This window comes from Miscanthus floridulus, chromosome 8, assembly GCF_019320115.1.
Source record: "Miscanthus floridulus cultivar M001 chromosome 8, ASM1932011v1, whole genome shotgun sequence".
Taxonomy (NCBI): domain Eukaryota; kingdom Viridiplantae; phylum Streptophyta; class Magnoliopsida; order Poales; family Poaceae; genus Miscanthus; species Miscanthus floridulus.
The window spans coordinates 30,100,996-30,115,171 of NC_089587.1; the positions used below are offsets into that span (position 1 = coordinate 30,100,996).

The 14,176-nt window shown below is 59.4% G+C and overlaps 1 protein-coding gene across 1 annotated transcript; it reads right to left on the bottom strand.

Annotated features, from left to right (window-relative positions):
- Positions 1 to 9,753: 9,753 nt before the first annotated feature.
- LOC136468790 (uncharacterized) lies at positions 9,754 to 10,056 on the bottom strand. The gene has a single exon (XM_066467230.1). It carries the CDS (start codon positions 10,054 to 10,056, stop codon positions 9,754 to 9,756), a length of 303 nt encoding a protein of 100 aa, XP_066323327.1.
- Between the last annotated feature and the right edge of the window lie 4,120 nt (positions 10,057 to 14,176).

Sequence of the window (14,176 nt, forward strand, 5' to 3'; positions counted from 1 at the left end):
AGGCCCTGGAGGAGTGGATTTATTCCTCTTAAGACTTTTCTCATGTTGAGCGAGGGGTTTTATCGTGTTTGCCGAGCCCACGAGTGTGAGTTCGGGTCGCTGGGTCTCGGTTTGGTTGCAGGAAGAGCCCTCGAGCCTCTGCGCGGAGCAAGAGGGCGATCAGGAGTTTTCCTGTCTTTTTTGTGTGGCCCTCACGCATCCTTTTCGTTCGGAAGGAGGGGGTGGAGTATGCTAGGCTACCCTCGGTGGGCGCGAGCAGTGACACCTCCGGTGAGCTGTTATCGGGTAAGTTCAAGTGGAGGCCCATGCCCTATTCGATAGAGGTCGGCAAGTGGTCCAGAGACGCACTCTAAAAGTACCAGAGGGCTTCTCTAGTGGGTCCTAGGGCTGTTCGATTGGCCCCGGGGGCTCGGTGCCTCCCTGGGGTGGGATCCCATTCAAAGACCTCCCTGCTGGTCTCGGACATGACTTAGGGCATCCCAAGCGATCGCTGGCTTGGGCCTCGGCCATGTATGGGCTCGCCCATAGTCATCCCTAACTCAGTTGTCTAGGGGCGGCTATCGAGACCCTCGGGGGCCCAGCCTTCGAACCCCTGGACCGTAACGGGCTCGGTGCCCCTTTTTCGCGTTTGTCGAGCCCCCGAGTGTGAGTTCGGGTTGTTGAGCCTCGGCGTGTATGCAGGAAGAGCCCCCGAGCCTCTACGCAGAGCAAGAGGGCGATCAGGAGTTTCCCTGTCTTTTTTGTATGGCCCTCACGCATCCTTTTTGTTCGGAAGGAGGGGTGGAGTATGCCAGGCTACCCTCGGTGGGCGCGAGCAGTGACACCTCCGGTGAGCTGTTATCGGGTAAGTCCAAGTGGAGGCCCTTGCCCCATTCGATAGAGGTCAGCAAGTGGTCTAGAGACGCACTCCAAAAGTATCAGAGGGCTTCTCTAGTGGGTCCCAGGGCCGTTCGATTGGCCCTAGAGGCTCGGTGCCTCCATGCGGTGGGATCCCATTCAGAGACCTCCCTGTCGGTCTCGGACACGACTTAGGGCATCCCAAGCGATCGCTTGCTTGGGCCTCGGCTATGTATAGGCTCACCCATAGTCATCCCTGACTCAGTTGTCCTGGGGCGGCTATCGAGACCCTTGGGGCCCAGCCTTCGAACCCTTGGACCATAACGGGCTCGGTGCCCCTTTTTCGCGTTTGCCGAGCCCCCGAGTGCGAGTTTGGGTTGTTGGGCCTCAGCGTGTATGCAGGAAGAGCCCCCGAGCCTCTGCGCAGAGCAAGAGAGCGATCAGGAGTTTCCATATCTTTTTTGTATGGCCCTCACGCATCCTTTTCGTTCGGAAGGAGGGGTGGAGTACGCCAGGCTACCCTCGGTGGGCGCGAGCAGTGACACCTCCGGTGAGCTATTATTGGGTAAGTCCAAGTGGAGGCCCATGCCCCATTCAATAGGGGTCAGCAAGTGGTCCAGAGATGCACTCCAAAAGTACCAGAGGGCTTCTCTAGTGGGTCCTAGGGCCGTTCGATTGGCCCCGGGGGCTCGGTGCCTCCCTGCGGTGGGATCCCATTTAGAGACCTCCCTGCCGGTCTCGGACACGACTTAGGGCATCCCAAGCGATCACTAGCATGGGCCTCGGCCATGTACAGGCTCACCCATAGTCATCCCTGACTCAGTTGTCCTAGGGCGGCTGTCGAGACCCTCGGGGGCCCAGCCTTCGAACCCCTGGATCATAACGGGCTCGGTGCCCAGTTCCTTAGTCTGAAAGGAATCGGGTGGGGGATATTCCCCTCCCATCGGCTGACAACAGCGGGCGTGCCTTTTGAGGTGGTTTCTCAGGGAGACGGAACGGTGCCTGCCGTCACTGCGATTGGATGCCATGCGATGTCTGTGGATGGGACATTACTGTGCATGCGCGGTTAATAAGGAAAAGGCGGACGCATGAGCGGTTTAATCAGATCCGGATTAACTGCGCCAGATCTGAGGGAAACTTCCTCGGCTTTGTCGTCCGTCTGTTTCGCCCCCTTCCCTCATAAATACATGATGAGCCTCGCCCCTCCCCTCCTTACCTTGCCTGCATATGTTCGACTTCTCTACCCTCGAGCGGTTGCTAAGAACAGAGAGCGCCGGGGAGAAGAAGGGAGAAGGGGGAAGAGAGAGAGAGAGGGATAGCGAGAGCTCGCCTTACCACCGTAGTCGCATTCTCCACCGCATTCATGGTCGGCGGCGCTGTTGTTGTTCAAGCGGATCCTTGGGGGCCGTCCGACGTGTCCCCGGTGACGCTGCAGTCGCTTGTCGACGATGGCCTCCTCCGCCCGGTTATTGACCCCAACAGACCAGAGTGGAACGCTCCGAGGGGCGAGTGGGAGCTAAGGCCATGCGATGGCTACATCGTGAGCTTCGTGGCCTTCCATGAGTGTGGTCTCGGCCTACCGGTGGACCGGTTCATGCGGGCGCTCCCGCACTACTACGGCGTGGAGCTCCACAACTTCAACCCCAACTCCATCGCACAGGCGGCCATCTTTGTCGCCGTCTACGAGGGGTATCTAGGCATTGCCCCCCACTGGGTGCTATGGCTCCACCTCTTTCGGGCAGGGCTCACCACCAAGCCAACGGGCACGATGGGCATGCGGAAGGTGATGAGGGCCGGCGACTGCACTCTCCAAGTGCGCCAAGACCGGCAGCTCCTCTACATCCTGGCCCAGCTCGTGTCGTCCAACCGTCGCTGGTACAACAGCTGGTTCTACCTCTGCAATGAAGACGACGGACTTCCCCCCTATACCGAGCGGGTCGTGGAGAGCCAGCCGAAGAAGTGGAGGTATGGCATCCCGACGGTTGATCAGCCCAAGCTACGGCCGCTCCTAGAGGTGCTGGAGAGGCTGCGCAGCCGCGGCCTTACAGCGGCTGTGGTTGTGGTGGCCTTCCACCGCCGGAGGGTGCTACCGCTGATGGCTTGGCAGCAACGCCTGTTCGAGATGACACCGGATGAGCCGATCGATGGCGTCTGGTTGTCTGCCGTCGCCCTCTCTAACGAGGAGATTCTAAGTCGGGTGAGAGAGACGGTGGAGGGGCAGCTGAGGAGCAGTGGTCTGTCCCCATTCCTGATGCGCCCGACGTGGGGGTACATCTCCCTGGTGAGTCACGCGCCGCTGCTGCCCCCGAGGCCTTCTTGCTCCTTGCATTTTCCTATTCCCTTATTTGCGTTCGCCGTTTCTGCAGGGGATGAGAGATGTGCGAGTCTCCCCGCTGCCCGTTCCCGAGGACGCAGAGCAGCGAGCGGTGAATAGGGCGCATGCCGAGGCATAGAAGAAGCGAAAGGATGCCGAAAAGGTAAGGCGCAAGAGGAAGAACCTTGAGCACGAGGAGCTGGAGAAACGTCGCCGGTAGCAGAGGCACGACGGTCTCCCGGTGGAGCTGTCTCTGTCGCCGTCACCGTCGTCGACGGATTCTTCGAGCGACGACGATGAGGGCGAGGTGGGGCGGGGTACCCTGGACCATCTCCCTAACGTCAAGGGGACGGCGCTCGGGGCGTCGGCGAGCGACCCGGCGTCTCTAGGAGGGGGAGGAGAGGATGCCTCGGGGCTGGCGATCGCCCGTCCCGGGGCCAAGGCTGACACGCTTGAGGCACGGGCGTTAGGGAAGCGCGCCATAAGCCTGGTGGGCTCGACAACGGAGGTGGAGCAGGTGATGGAGGAGGTGACCCAACAGCCTCCGTAGAGGGTCGAGGCGGCGCTGGGGTCCGGCGAGGGCCGACCGGCATCGATGGGCACGGGGCCATGCCACTGCCGCCGTTGCAGAGGATGAGGGGCACAGTGCAGAAGGTGCTGTGTCCCCACTCAAGGTGAGTGTTTTGTTAGTGGAGTTTTGCGGCATCTCCCATTCGTTCTTTGGTCGTATGCTGACCACATAAGTATCTCGTCTTCAGCCAGAAGCGTCAGGCGGAGGCGCCCGCCTTGGTGCCACGTAAGGCACTCAAGGTGAGCACCAGCTCCACCGCCCGATGGGTGGTGGAGGCATAGGCCGCCATACAGCGTGGCGTGGCCACGGCCAGGGCCGACCCGAAGGAGCTGGTCGCCCAAGGAGAGGTTGCCGAGGTGGCCACAAAGCAAGTTGGGGAGGAGGCGCCTATGCCCCGTGAGTCCAAGGCCCTCGAGCCAGATGTGGCTGAGGTGCCCTTAGTCGCTGAGGCCACCGAGGGCGAGGCTGAGGCCCCTAGGACCTTTGAGGCTGAGGCGACGGAGGCCGAGGCGTTTAGGACCACCGAGGCTGAGGTGGCAGAGGCCGGAGCTCCCAGGACCACCGAGGCCGAGGTGGGGGAGGCCGGCGTGGGCGCGGCAGAGCCGGAGGCCCAGGAAGCAGAGACGGAGGCGGGGCAAGCTTCAATACCACCTCCGGTCCAAGACCCACCGCCGTCGCAGGAGAACGCCTGGGAAGCGGAGGTCCATTCGATCTCCTCCGACGATACTTCTTGGGGGAGGGAGGTGGCGGATGCCGAGGCGGCCGGCACCGCAGAGCAGCCAGCTCCGACTTCTGACGAGGGAAGCTCGCCCTCGTGTGGGTACAACTCGAGCCCCACAGGTGGGATCACCCATGTGTCTTGTGGTGGAGCCGGGATGACCCTGAGGGGGAGCCTCTATTTGCCCTCGAGGACGCGGCCGAGGGGGGACGCTGGAGCTCTTTCGAGAAATACCGCCGTCTGGCGGAGCGGTCGCTACGGACAGCGCTGTCCGTCGTGGCTGATGATCTGCCCGGCGTTGCATAGGTACACGTTTTTTTCCTAGTGCTGTGTCGTCTTTTTCTGAGTTTTCTCGCAGTACTTGACCCCTATTCTACCTACCCAGGAGCTCGAGGCCTGGTCCCTCGGGAAGTCGATGTTCCTCCGGTGGGAGAGGGACGTCTGGGACCAGCTCCAGTGGCAGAAGGACTTGCTCGCCCATGCCAACGAGCTTCTATCGGTGTGGAGCACGGAGGTGGAGGACCTCCGCCTTTGCTGTGCTGACATGATGGCCGAGGTGGCCATAGCTCAAGAGCAGGCCGCCCCTTTGGTGGCACGGATCAAGGAGCTAGAGGAGGAGTTGACCCGGGTGGCCGGCGAGCAGGACGCCTTCAGGTCCCGGGCCGCACAATTGGAGGTCTCTGCCAAGGCCGTCGCTGGGCAGCTGGGGGCGGAGCAGGGCATGCACCTACTGATGAAAGGTGCCCTTGCGGAGGCCCTCAAGGTGGCCGAGGCCTCCCGGGTTGAGGCTATAGTCTAGAAGGGAAAGGCCAAGGGTGAGTCCTGTTCCCCTTGTTTCATTTGTTTTTCTTGCGTTCAATCCCTAACTCCCCGATGTGACGCAGGGCTGGAGAAGGAGGCTTCTAGGGTGGCCGAGGCCTCTTGGGTCGAGGTCCAAAGTTGGAAAGAGAAAACTGAGGGTGAGTCCCATAGGCCTTCGCCCCTGTTCGGCTTATTTCCTTTTGTGCTTAACCCCGTCCCGCTTATCTTGGCGCAGGGTTGGAGAAGGAGGTCTCTCGGGCAGCTGAGGCCTCCGTTGAAGTGCAGGCGGGGCTTGAGGCCAAGATCGGGGAGCACAACGCGCTACAGAGCGCCACCCATACCGCCTGCGAGGCCCTGGAGGTTGAGTCGGGTAGCTCCCTTGGGAGCCGCTTGATCGCGTTGAGCGGCCAAGTGCGCGAGCGACTCCGGGGGGCACTACACATGGGTGTCAAGCGCGCCCTGGACGTCGTGTCCTTGCACTACGTCGGCATGGACCTCGAGGTCATCAGCGATAGCTACGTCGTGGCTGATGATGACGAGAAGGCCGAGGAGGATGTCATGAAGCTGGTGGAGGCGGCTGAGGCCCCTGGCATGGCGCTGGCCAAGCTGTTCGAAGAGGAGGTGGTTCCCCCCATGCCATCTGCTGACGCTGGCGATCCAGAGTCTTGACCTAGGCCAAAGGGGCCATGTGACTAGATTAGGATTTACATTATGGTACCATAACGCTTGTGGCCGTCAAGGCCTTGTTTAAAGTACTTATGCGTATACGCTTTTTAATCGTTTTTTATTGTATTTCCGAGCCTCTGCCCTCTGTCACGTCTTTGAACATATTCCTTGCAAAAAACTTCCTCGGAGCCTAAGCTGCCCCTCGGGCAAAAGGTGGTGAGGGAGTTGCCATAGCCCGGAGGCGTAGGCCATCTCACGGCTCGACCGGCCTTTTGGCCCTAAGATAGACTTTCGGTCCTTAGGTTTTTTACAATCAATTTGTCAAAGTACGCGAGAGAGTTTGGCGTAGAAATTTTTTCGAAAGAATGACTAAAAAACAGTCTCTGGGACTTAGGGGGGATCCCCCCTTCTAGCCCGTGAGGGAGGCTCAGTTCTGCAGAGGCCGAGCCGAGTCTTGTTCGAGCCCCACGGTGGGCACCTCTGCAGAGGCAGAGCCGAGTCTCCCTTATAGCGTTATCGTAACGCCGACCCCCCATCGATGGGCTCGGGGGGTTTCTCGAAAAAATAGAACAACTAAAGAACGCTTCTTTATTGTATTTCGAGAAACAAAGTATACAATGCTTGGAAATTTAAGGGTAGAAGCGACGTAGCTGTTCTATGTTCCAAGTGTTGGTGGGGATTTCGCCCTTCTCATTGGCCAGCTTGTAGGTCCCAGGCTTTAGCACTTAGGCGATGATGTATGGCCCTTCCCATGGCGGGGTCAGCTTGTGGTGGCCCTTATTGCTCTGCCTCAGTCTCAGCACCAGGTCACCCACCTTCAGGTCTCGGCTTCGAATGCGCCGGGCTTGATAGCGTCGCAGGGCTTGCTGGTACTTGGCCGAGTGTAGCAGCGCAACGTCTCGGGCTTCCTCCAGTTGGTCGAGGGCGTTCTCGCGAGCAGTGCGGTTGCTCTGCTCGTTGTAGGCCTGAAGCCTCAGGGAACTGTACTCCAAGTCAGTGGGGAGGATGGCCTTGGCTCCATAGACCAGGAAGAACGGTGTGAACCCCGTGGCTCGGCTCGGAGTGTTCCTTAGGCTCCAGATGACCGACGGGAGTTCGGCAAGCCATTTTTTGCCAAATTTCTTCAACCAGTTGTATATTCTTGGCTTGAGGCCTTGCAGGATCATGCCATTGGCGCGCCCTACTTGGCCGTTTGTCCTAGGGTGTCCTACAGCCGACCAGGCCACATGGATATGGTGGTCATCGCAGAATGTCAGGAACTTGTGGCTGATGAATTGTGTCCCGTTGTTAGTGATGATGGTGTTTGGAACCCCGAACCTATGGATGATATCAGTGAAGAACAGCACCGCTTGCTTAGATTTGTTTTGAGTGATCGGACGAGCCTCGATCCACTTGGAGAACTTGTCGATTGCTACCAGCAAATGGGTATAGCCCCCGGGGGCCTTCTACAGAGGTGTGTCTGCCGCGCATAGTACTGGCATCCCTCGCAGGAGTGTACTAGCTTGGTGGCATCAGCAACCGTCGTTGGCCAGTAGAACCCTTGGCAGAAGGTGTTTCCGACGAGCGTTCGAGGCGCTGCATGGTGGCCGCAGGCTCCCGCGTGCAAGTCACAAAGCAGGGCCTGGCCTGCCTCGGTGGTGATGCATCGTTGGAGGACGCCAGATGGGCTTCGCCTATACAACTCGCCGTTGCTGAGGACGTAAGTTTTGGCTCGTCTCGCAAGCCGTCGAGCTTTGGTCCTGTCTATAGGAAGCTCTCCTCGAACGAGGCAATCAAGGAACGGGACTCGCCAGTCCATGCCTTGGTTGGCCTTGGGAGGCTCCGTGCTGACTTCCATGGCCTCGGGCTCGGTCGTGGGGGCCTCAGTGACAGAGGGGGCCTCAGGCCCTTCGGTGGGCTCGACCGGTGGGCCCTCTTCTACCGCCGAGGCGTAGTCGATGGAAGGCTTGTGGAGGTCTCTGGCGAAGATGTTCGGGGGGACCGGGGCCCATGCCGACGCCATCTTTGCCAGTTCATCCACGGCCTCGTTGAATTTTCACGCAATGTGGTTGAGTTCGAGACCATCAAACTTGTCTTCTAGGCGACGTACCAACTTGCAGTACGCCTCCATTTTAGGGTCATGGTAGTTTGACTCCTTCATCACTTGATCGACGATGAGCTGCGAGTCACCCCATATGTCGAGACGCCGTACTCCAAGTCCGATGGCGATCTGCAAGCCGTTGACGAGGGCTTCGTACTCGGCTGCGTTTTTGGAGGTGACAAAGTGGAGCCGAATCATGTAGCGCATGTGCACTCTGAGGGGTGAGATGAAGAGCAGACCCGCGCCTACCCTGGTCTTCATCAAGGACCCATCAAAGTACATGGTCCAGCATTCCGCCTGGACTTGAGTAGGTGACAGTTGGGTGTTAGTCCATTTAGCCACAAAATCGGCCAGGACCTGGGATTTAATTGCTTTCTGAGGCGCAAAAGACAGGGCTTCCCCCATGAGTTCAACAGCCCACTTGGCTATCCTACCCGAGGCCTCCCGGTTCTGGATTATCTCTCCCAGGGGGAAAGATGACACCACGGTCACCGGGTGGTACTCGAAGTAGTGACGCAGCTTGTGTCGAGCCAAGACTATGGCGTCTCAAAGTAGTGACGCAGCTTGCATCGAGCCAAGACTATGGCATAGATCAGTTTCTAGATGTGGGGGTAGCGTGTCTTAGTCTCGGAGAGCACCTCGCTGATGAAGTAAACAGGTCATTGGACGGGTAAAGCATGCCCCTCTTCCTGCCTCTCGGCTACTATGGCCGCGCTGACCACTTGGGTCGTTGCGGCGACATAGAGTAAGAGGGCCTTGCCTTTTGCTGGCGGTACCAGGACAAGAGGATTGGTGAGCAGTGCCTTGAGCTTGGCGAGGGCTTCTTTGGCCTCGGGGGTCCAAGAAAATCGTTCGGATTTTCTCAAGAAACGGTATAGAGGCAAACCTTTTTCACCAAGGCGCGAGATGAAGCGGCTCAGGGCCACAAGGTATCCCATAACCCTCTGCACTCCCTTGTGGTCTCAGATTGGTCCCATGTTGGTCACGGCTGAGACCTTCTCTGGGTTGGCCTCGATGCCGTGCTCCGAGACTATGAATCCCAGGAGCATGCCTCGGGGGACCCCGAAGACACACTTCTCGGGGTTGAGCTTGATGCCCTTCTCTCTGAGGCATTTGAAGGCTATCTCCAAGTCATCGACGAGATTGCTGGCCTTCTTGGACTTGACCACGATGTCATCCACGTAGGCCTCGACGGTTCGCCCGATGTGCTCACCAAAGACCTGGGTCATGCACCGCTGGTATGTGGCCCCTGTGTTTCTGAGGCCGAACGACATAGTCACATAGCAGTACATGCCGAATGGGGCGATGAAAGAAGTCGCGAGCTGGTCGGATGCTTTCATCTTGATTTGATGATAATCGGAATACGCATCAAGGAAGGATAGGGTTTCGCATCCCACAGTGGAGTCAACGATTTGGTCGATTCGAGGTAATGGGAAAGGGACTTTTGGACATGCTTTATTCAAACCGGTGTAGTCTACACACATCCTCCACTTCCCAATTTTCTTCTTAACTAATACAGGATTAGCTAACCACTCCAGATGGGACACCTCCTTGATGAATCCATCTACCAAAAGCTTCTGTACCTCCTCACTGATGGCCCTGCGCTTTTCCTCGTTGAATCGGCGCAGGCGCTGCCTCACTGGTCTAGAGCTGGCCCAGATGTCCAAGGCATGCTCAGCAACCTCCCTTGGTATGCCCGGCATGTCTGAGGGACTCCATGCGAAAACATCGGCATTCGCGCGGAGAAAGTCGACGAGCATGGCTTGCTATTTGCTGTCGAGGGTGGCGCTGATCCTCCGTGCCCGGTCGTTAGAGCGGGTGGGGTCGACCAGGATGAGCTTGACGGCCTCCATGGGCTCGAAAGTCCCGGCACGACGCTTGGAGTCAAGCGCCTCGCTACCAAGTCGGTCGAGGTTGACGATGAGGGTCTCGGCCTCCACGAGAGCCTCGGCATACTCGATGCATTCGACATCGCAGTCATATGCGTGCTCGTATGTGGACTCGACAGTGATGACGCCATTGGGACCCAGCATCTTGAGCTTGAGGTAGGTGTAGTTGGGGACCGCCATGAACTTGGCGTAGCACGGCCGCCCCAGGATGGCATGATAGGCCCCCTTGAACCCAACCACCTCGAAGGTGAGGACCTCCTTGCGGTAGTTAGAGGGAGTGCCAAAGCAGATGGGCAAGTCGATGCGCCCGAGGGGTCGCGTGCGTTTCCCTGGCATGATGCTGTGGAAAGGCGCGGCATCACCCCGGAGCTACAACTAGTCGAGCTCTAGGAGCTCTAGGGTGTTGGCGTAGAGGATGTTGAGGCCGCTGCCTCCGTCCATCAACACCTTGGTGAGCCGGGTGTTGCCGATGATCGGGTCGACGACGAGTGGGTACTGCCTAGGGTTTGGGACATAATCGGGGTGGTCATCCCGATCAAAGGTGATCGCCTCCCGAGACTAGTCGAGGTACCGGGGAGTGGCCACCTTAACTGAGAAGACCTCCCGGCGCTCCCTCTTTCGCTGGCGTGCCATGAGGCACGCTGAAGACCCACCAAAGATCATGAAGGCGTTGTGCACCTCGGGGAACCCGTCGTCCTTGTCGTCGTCCTTGTCATCGGCGCCCCTCTTCTTGGCATCATCGTTGGGGAGCCCGAGCTTGGCATAGTAACGCCGGAGCATGGTGCACTCTTCGAGGGTGTGCTTCACTGGGCCCTAGTAGTAAGGGCAGGGTTTCTTAAGTATATCGTCGAAGAGCCCGGGGCCTCTAGCGGGGCCTCGGGGGTTCTTACGATCTGCGGCCGCGACCAGATCGGCCTCAAGGACCTCCTGCTTCCCCTGGCGACCATTTTTCTTTTTCTTGGGGAGGTGGTGGGCTGAGGCCCTGGGGCCACGTCCTTCCGCTTCCCCTTGGCGTCATTGTTGGGGAAGATGGCCCCGACAGCCTCTTCGCCCGAGGCAAAGTTGGTGGCGATATCGAGGAGCGTGGCCGCCGAGGTCGGCATGTTCCAGCCTAACTCTTGGACCAGGTCTCGGCAGGAGGTGCTAGAGAGGAACGCCTGGACAATTTCCGAGTCACCGACGCGGGGCAACTCAGTGCATTGTTTGGAGAAGCATCGGATGAAGTCTCAGAGAGACTCGCCCGGCTTCTGGCGACAACTCTTGAGGTCCCAGGAGTTCCCGGGGCGTACGTATGTGCCCTGGAAATTCCCGACGAAGACCTTTACCAAGTCGCGCCAGTTTTGGATCTGCAAGGGAGGGAAGTGTTCTAGCCAGGCTCGCGCCGAGTCTGACAAGAACAGGGGGAGATTGCGGATGATGAATAGGTCATCATCCACGCTGCCTAGCTGACAAGCTAGGCGGTAATTGGCCAGCCACAGCTCGGGGTTGGTCTCGTTGCTGTACTTTGCGAGGTTGGCCGGTTGCCAAAACTAGGCTGGGAAGTGAGCGCCACGGATGGCCTTGCTGAAGACTCGAGGGCCAGGTGGCCTAGGAGAAGGACTGCGATCCTCCTCACTGTCGTAGCGACCACCTCGGTGTGGGTGGTAGCCTCGGGTGGGGCCTGTTGGCTGTCGGTGCCCGAGTGGGCTCAGGACGAACCGAGGCCTCTCTATCCTGTCGAGGCAGTGCCGTGGGTAGTTCTGAGGCGCCTCCGCGCCGTCGAGAGGCGGTACTTTCGGCCTGCTGTACCATGGCGGTCTCGAGGAGGTCCCAGAGCTCGCCGTGGACCCATCGCCCCTCCAAGGTAGAGGGCTCGGGCATCGTTCGGAGTAGCATCGCCGCTGCCGCGATGTTCTGGCTAGCGTGATGGAAGATAGGGGGTTGATCGTCCCCTTCGTCGTTGTTGATGTGGCGGTTGACGTCGTGAGCCCTCCGCCGGCCTGCTCCGCCATCACCGCGACCCCGCTGCTCTTGCTCGAGAGTGTCTCAGAGCTGCTGCAGAAGGAGTCGGTCTTGTTCGACCTTGGCCTAAAGCTCACGGAACTGCTCTAGGTCCGGGTGTCGAAGTTCTTCGGGGGCAAGGTTCTCGTTGCGTGCTGCCCGGGGCTCGATGCGTGGAGGTGTGGCACCGCCTGCCCCCTTGGGGGGCAGGGAGCGAGAACCTGCCCCTTCATCCTCATTGCCGGTGCTTGGCATCCCGAGCTCAACATGGAAGCACTCACGAGAGGGGTCGTAAGTGCCTTCGTCATCGGAGTCAGAGTAGCCAAAGCAGTAGTCGCTCGCGGCCAAGAAGCGGCGCATGGCTTCAGGGTCACAAAGTCCGGAGAAGTCCGCTCCGGCCCACGCCTTGTCCTCCTCTGAGGAGTCAGCGTGGGTGTGGGTCGAAGTAGCGGCGTCGAGGTCGAGGGCGAAGCGTTGGTGGCGTCCTGAGGGCTCCGCGTGAGCGGAAGCGTAGGCGGAAGCATAGGCGGTGGCGGCATTACTCAACCCGAAGGGGTACGGGGATGGTGCCATCGCTGGGCTTCACTCTGCCGGAGTCGACTCCTCAGGTAGTGGCGGAGCAGAGCTTGACGACAGGGCATCGCTGCGCGCCACCGGCGTCTTTCCCTTGCCCAGGCTTAGGCCGGATAGGTCCCCAACCAGGGACTCTATACCAACAGCCGGGCATGGGTTACCGGCAGAGCGCAGTGCGTCGCCCTAAGCTTACGCGGTGTCAGGGTGGTCCCGCCCGCATCGTGCCTGGCGAGCGTGACGACAGCGGCGGCCCGGGTGCCGCATGTGCCTGGGCTGCCGGTGCGTGGTGTCATCGTCGCTCGGTAGGGCTTTGGGTGTGAGGAGTACCATATTGTACTCACATCCTAGAGACATGAACTCAAGGCTCCCGAGCCAGATCACCATGCCGAGACGCAGTGATCGCACGGGGTCTGCCATCTAGAACTTGTTGGGATGACGAAGCTGACACGCAGTATAGGCCCCTACTTGGCGCGCCAACTGTCAGTGTTTTGGACCGTCGAGCCCTCAACCAACTAGTGAAAGTGTACTACGTGCCTCTAATCCCGGATGGTGATGCAAAGAGACACAAGGTTTATACTGGTTCAGGCAATAGGTGCCCTACGTCCAGTCTGAGAGAGCGATCTTGTATTCCTTGCACCGAGGTGCTTGTAGTAGGGGTTTACAAGCTGGGACAGAGAGGGAGCTAGTCCCAGGTCTGCGTGGAGCGGCATGGGTTGCTTGAGATGTTGATCTCTTGCAATGCGGAGGAGTGTGAGTTACAGAGCGTTGTGCGTTGTTCGTCCATGTGTGTGTGTCTGAGCGATGTTTCTGTCTGTGCGTGCGTCGTGAGTCTCTCTCTATAAGCAGCCCTGGTCACTCCCTTTTATAGTTGAAGGGGGAACAGGGGCAATACATGTGGTTGCTACGAGGCGTTGTGTGAACAAAGGCGGCATGTCCGAGCCCTGTAGCTTGTCACTGTGGCGGCATGGTCGATGGAGCGATCTTGTCCTCGGTGCACTGGAGCGACGCGCCGGTCACGCTCGATCCTATGCGACGTGGGAGCTCCTGTGATGGCTTGACGCAGAGCATGGCGCATACTATGAACGACATGCCGGTCGCTGTATGTTGACAACGTAGAGAGCCGAGGCCCAGTCGGTGCCGAGGCCGAACCATTGTGGGGGGCTCGGCGGGCGTGAGTCCCGAAGCTACAGGGACCCCAAAGCAGATAGCCGAGGCTTGGAGGGAGCAGTTGGTCTTTGTACGCTGATTCCGAGGCTACAGGGACCCAGACTTGACTCCCCATGCCACACCATCCTTGGAGCAGGTGGGGTTAGGTAGCACAGTGCCGCATAGGTGTCAGTCATGGGCACAGTGCCGAGCACAGCGGCCGGTAACCCCTGCCCCATCCAGTCTCAGTCGGCATGGCGTTGATGCGACTCCCATCTCATCATCACTCCGCTGTGTCGAGCCGTCGTTCAGCTGACGTCGCGGGAGTGGTTGGCCACGTTAGTTGGACGTGACGTCCCGGTCGAGGCGGTGGTGACGGGGTAGCTACCGAGCCGGCCTCGAGCGAGGCAGGGAATCGGTACCTCGTCCGAGGCCTTACGTGTGGGGCCTCGAGCGAGGCAGAGAATCGGTACCCCATCCGAGGCCTTACGTGCGGGGTCTCGAGCGAGGCGGAGAATCGGTATCTCGTCCGAGGCCTTTCGTGCGAGGCCTCGAGCGAGGCGGAGAATTGGTATCTCGTCCGAGGCCTTTCGTGCGGGGC

Coding starts and splice junctions, on each gene's coding strand:
- LOC136468790 (XM_066467230.1), bottom strand. CDS start 10,056: ATGGCGGTCCCCAACTACACCTACCTCAAGCTCAAGATGCTGGGTCCC.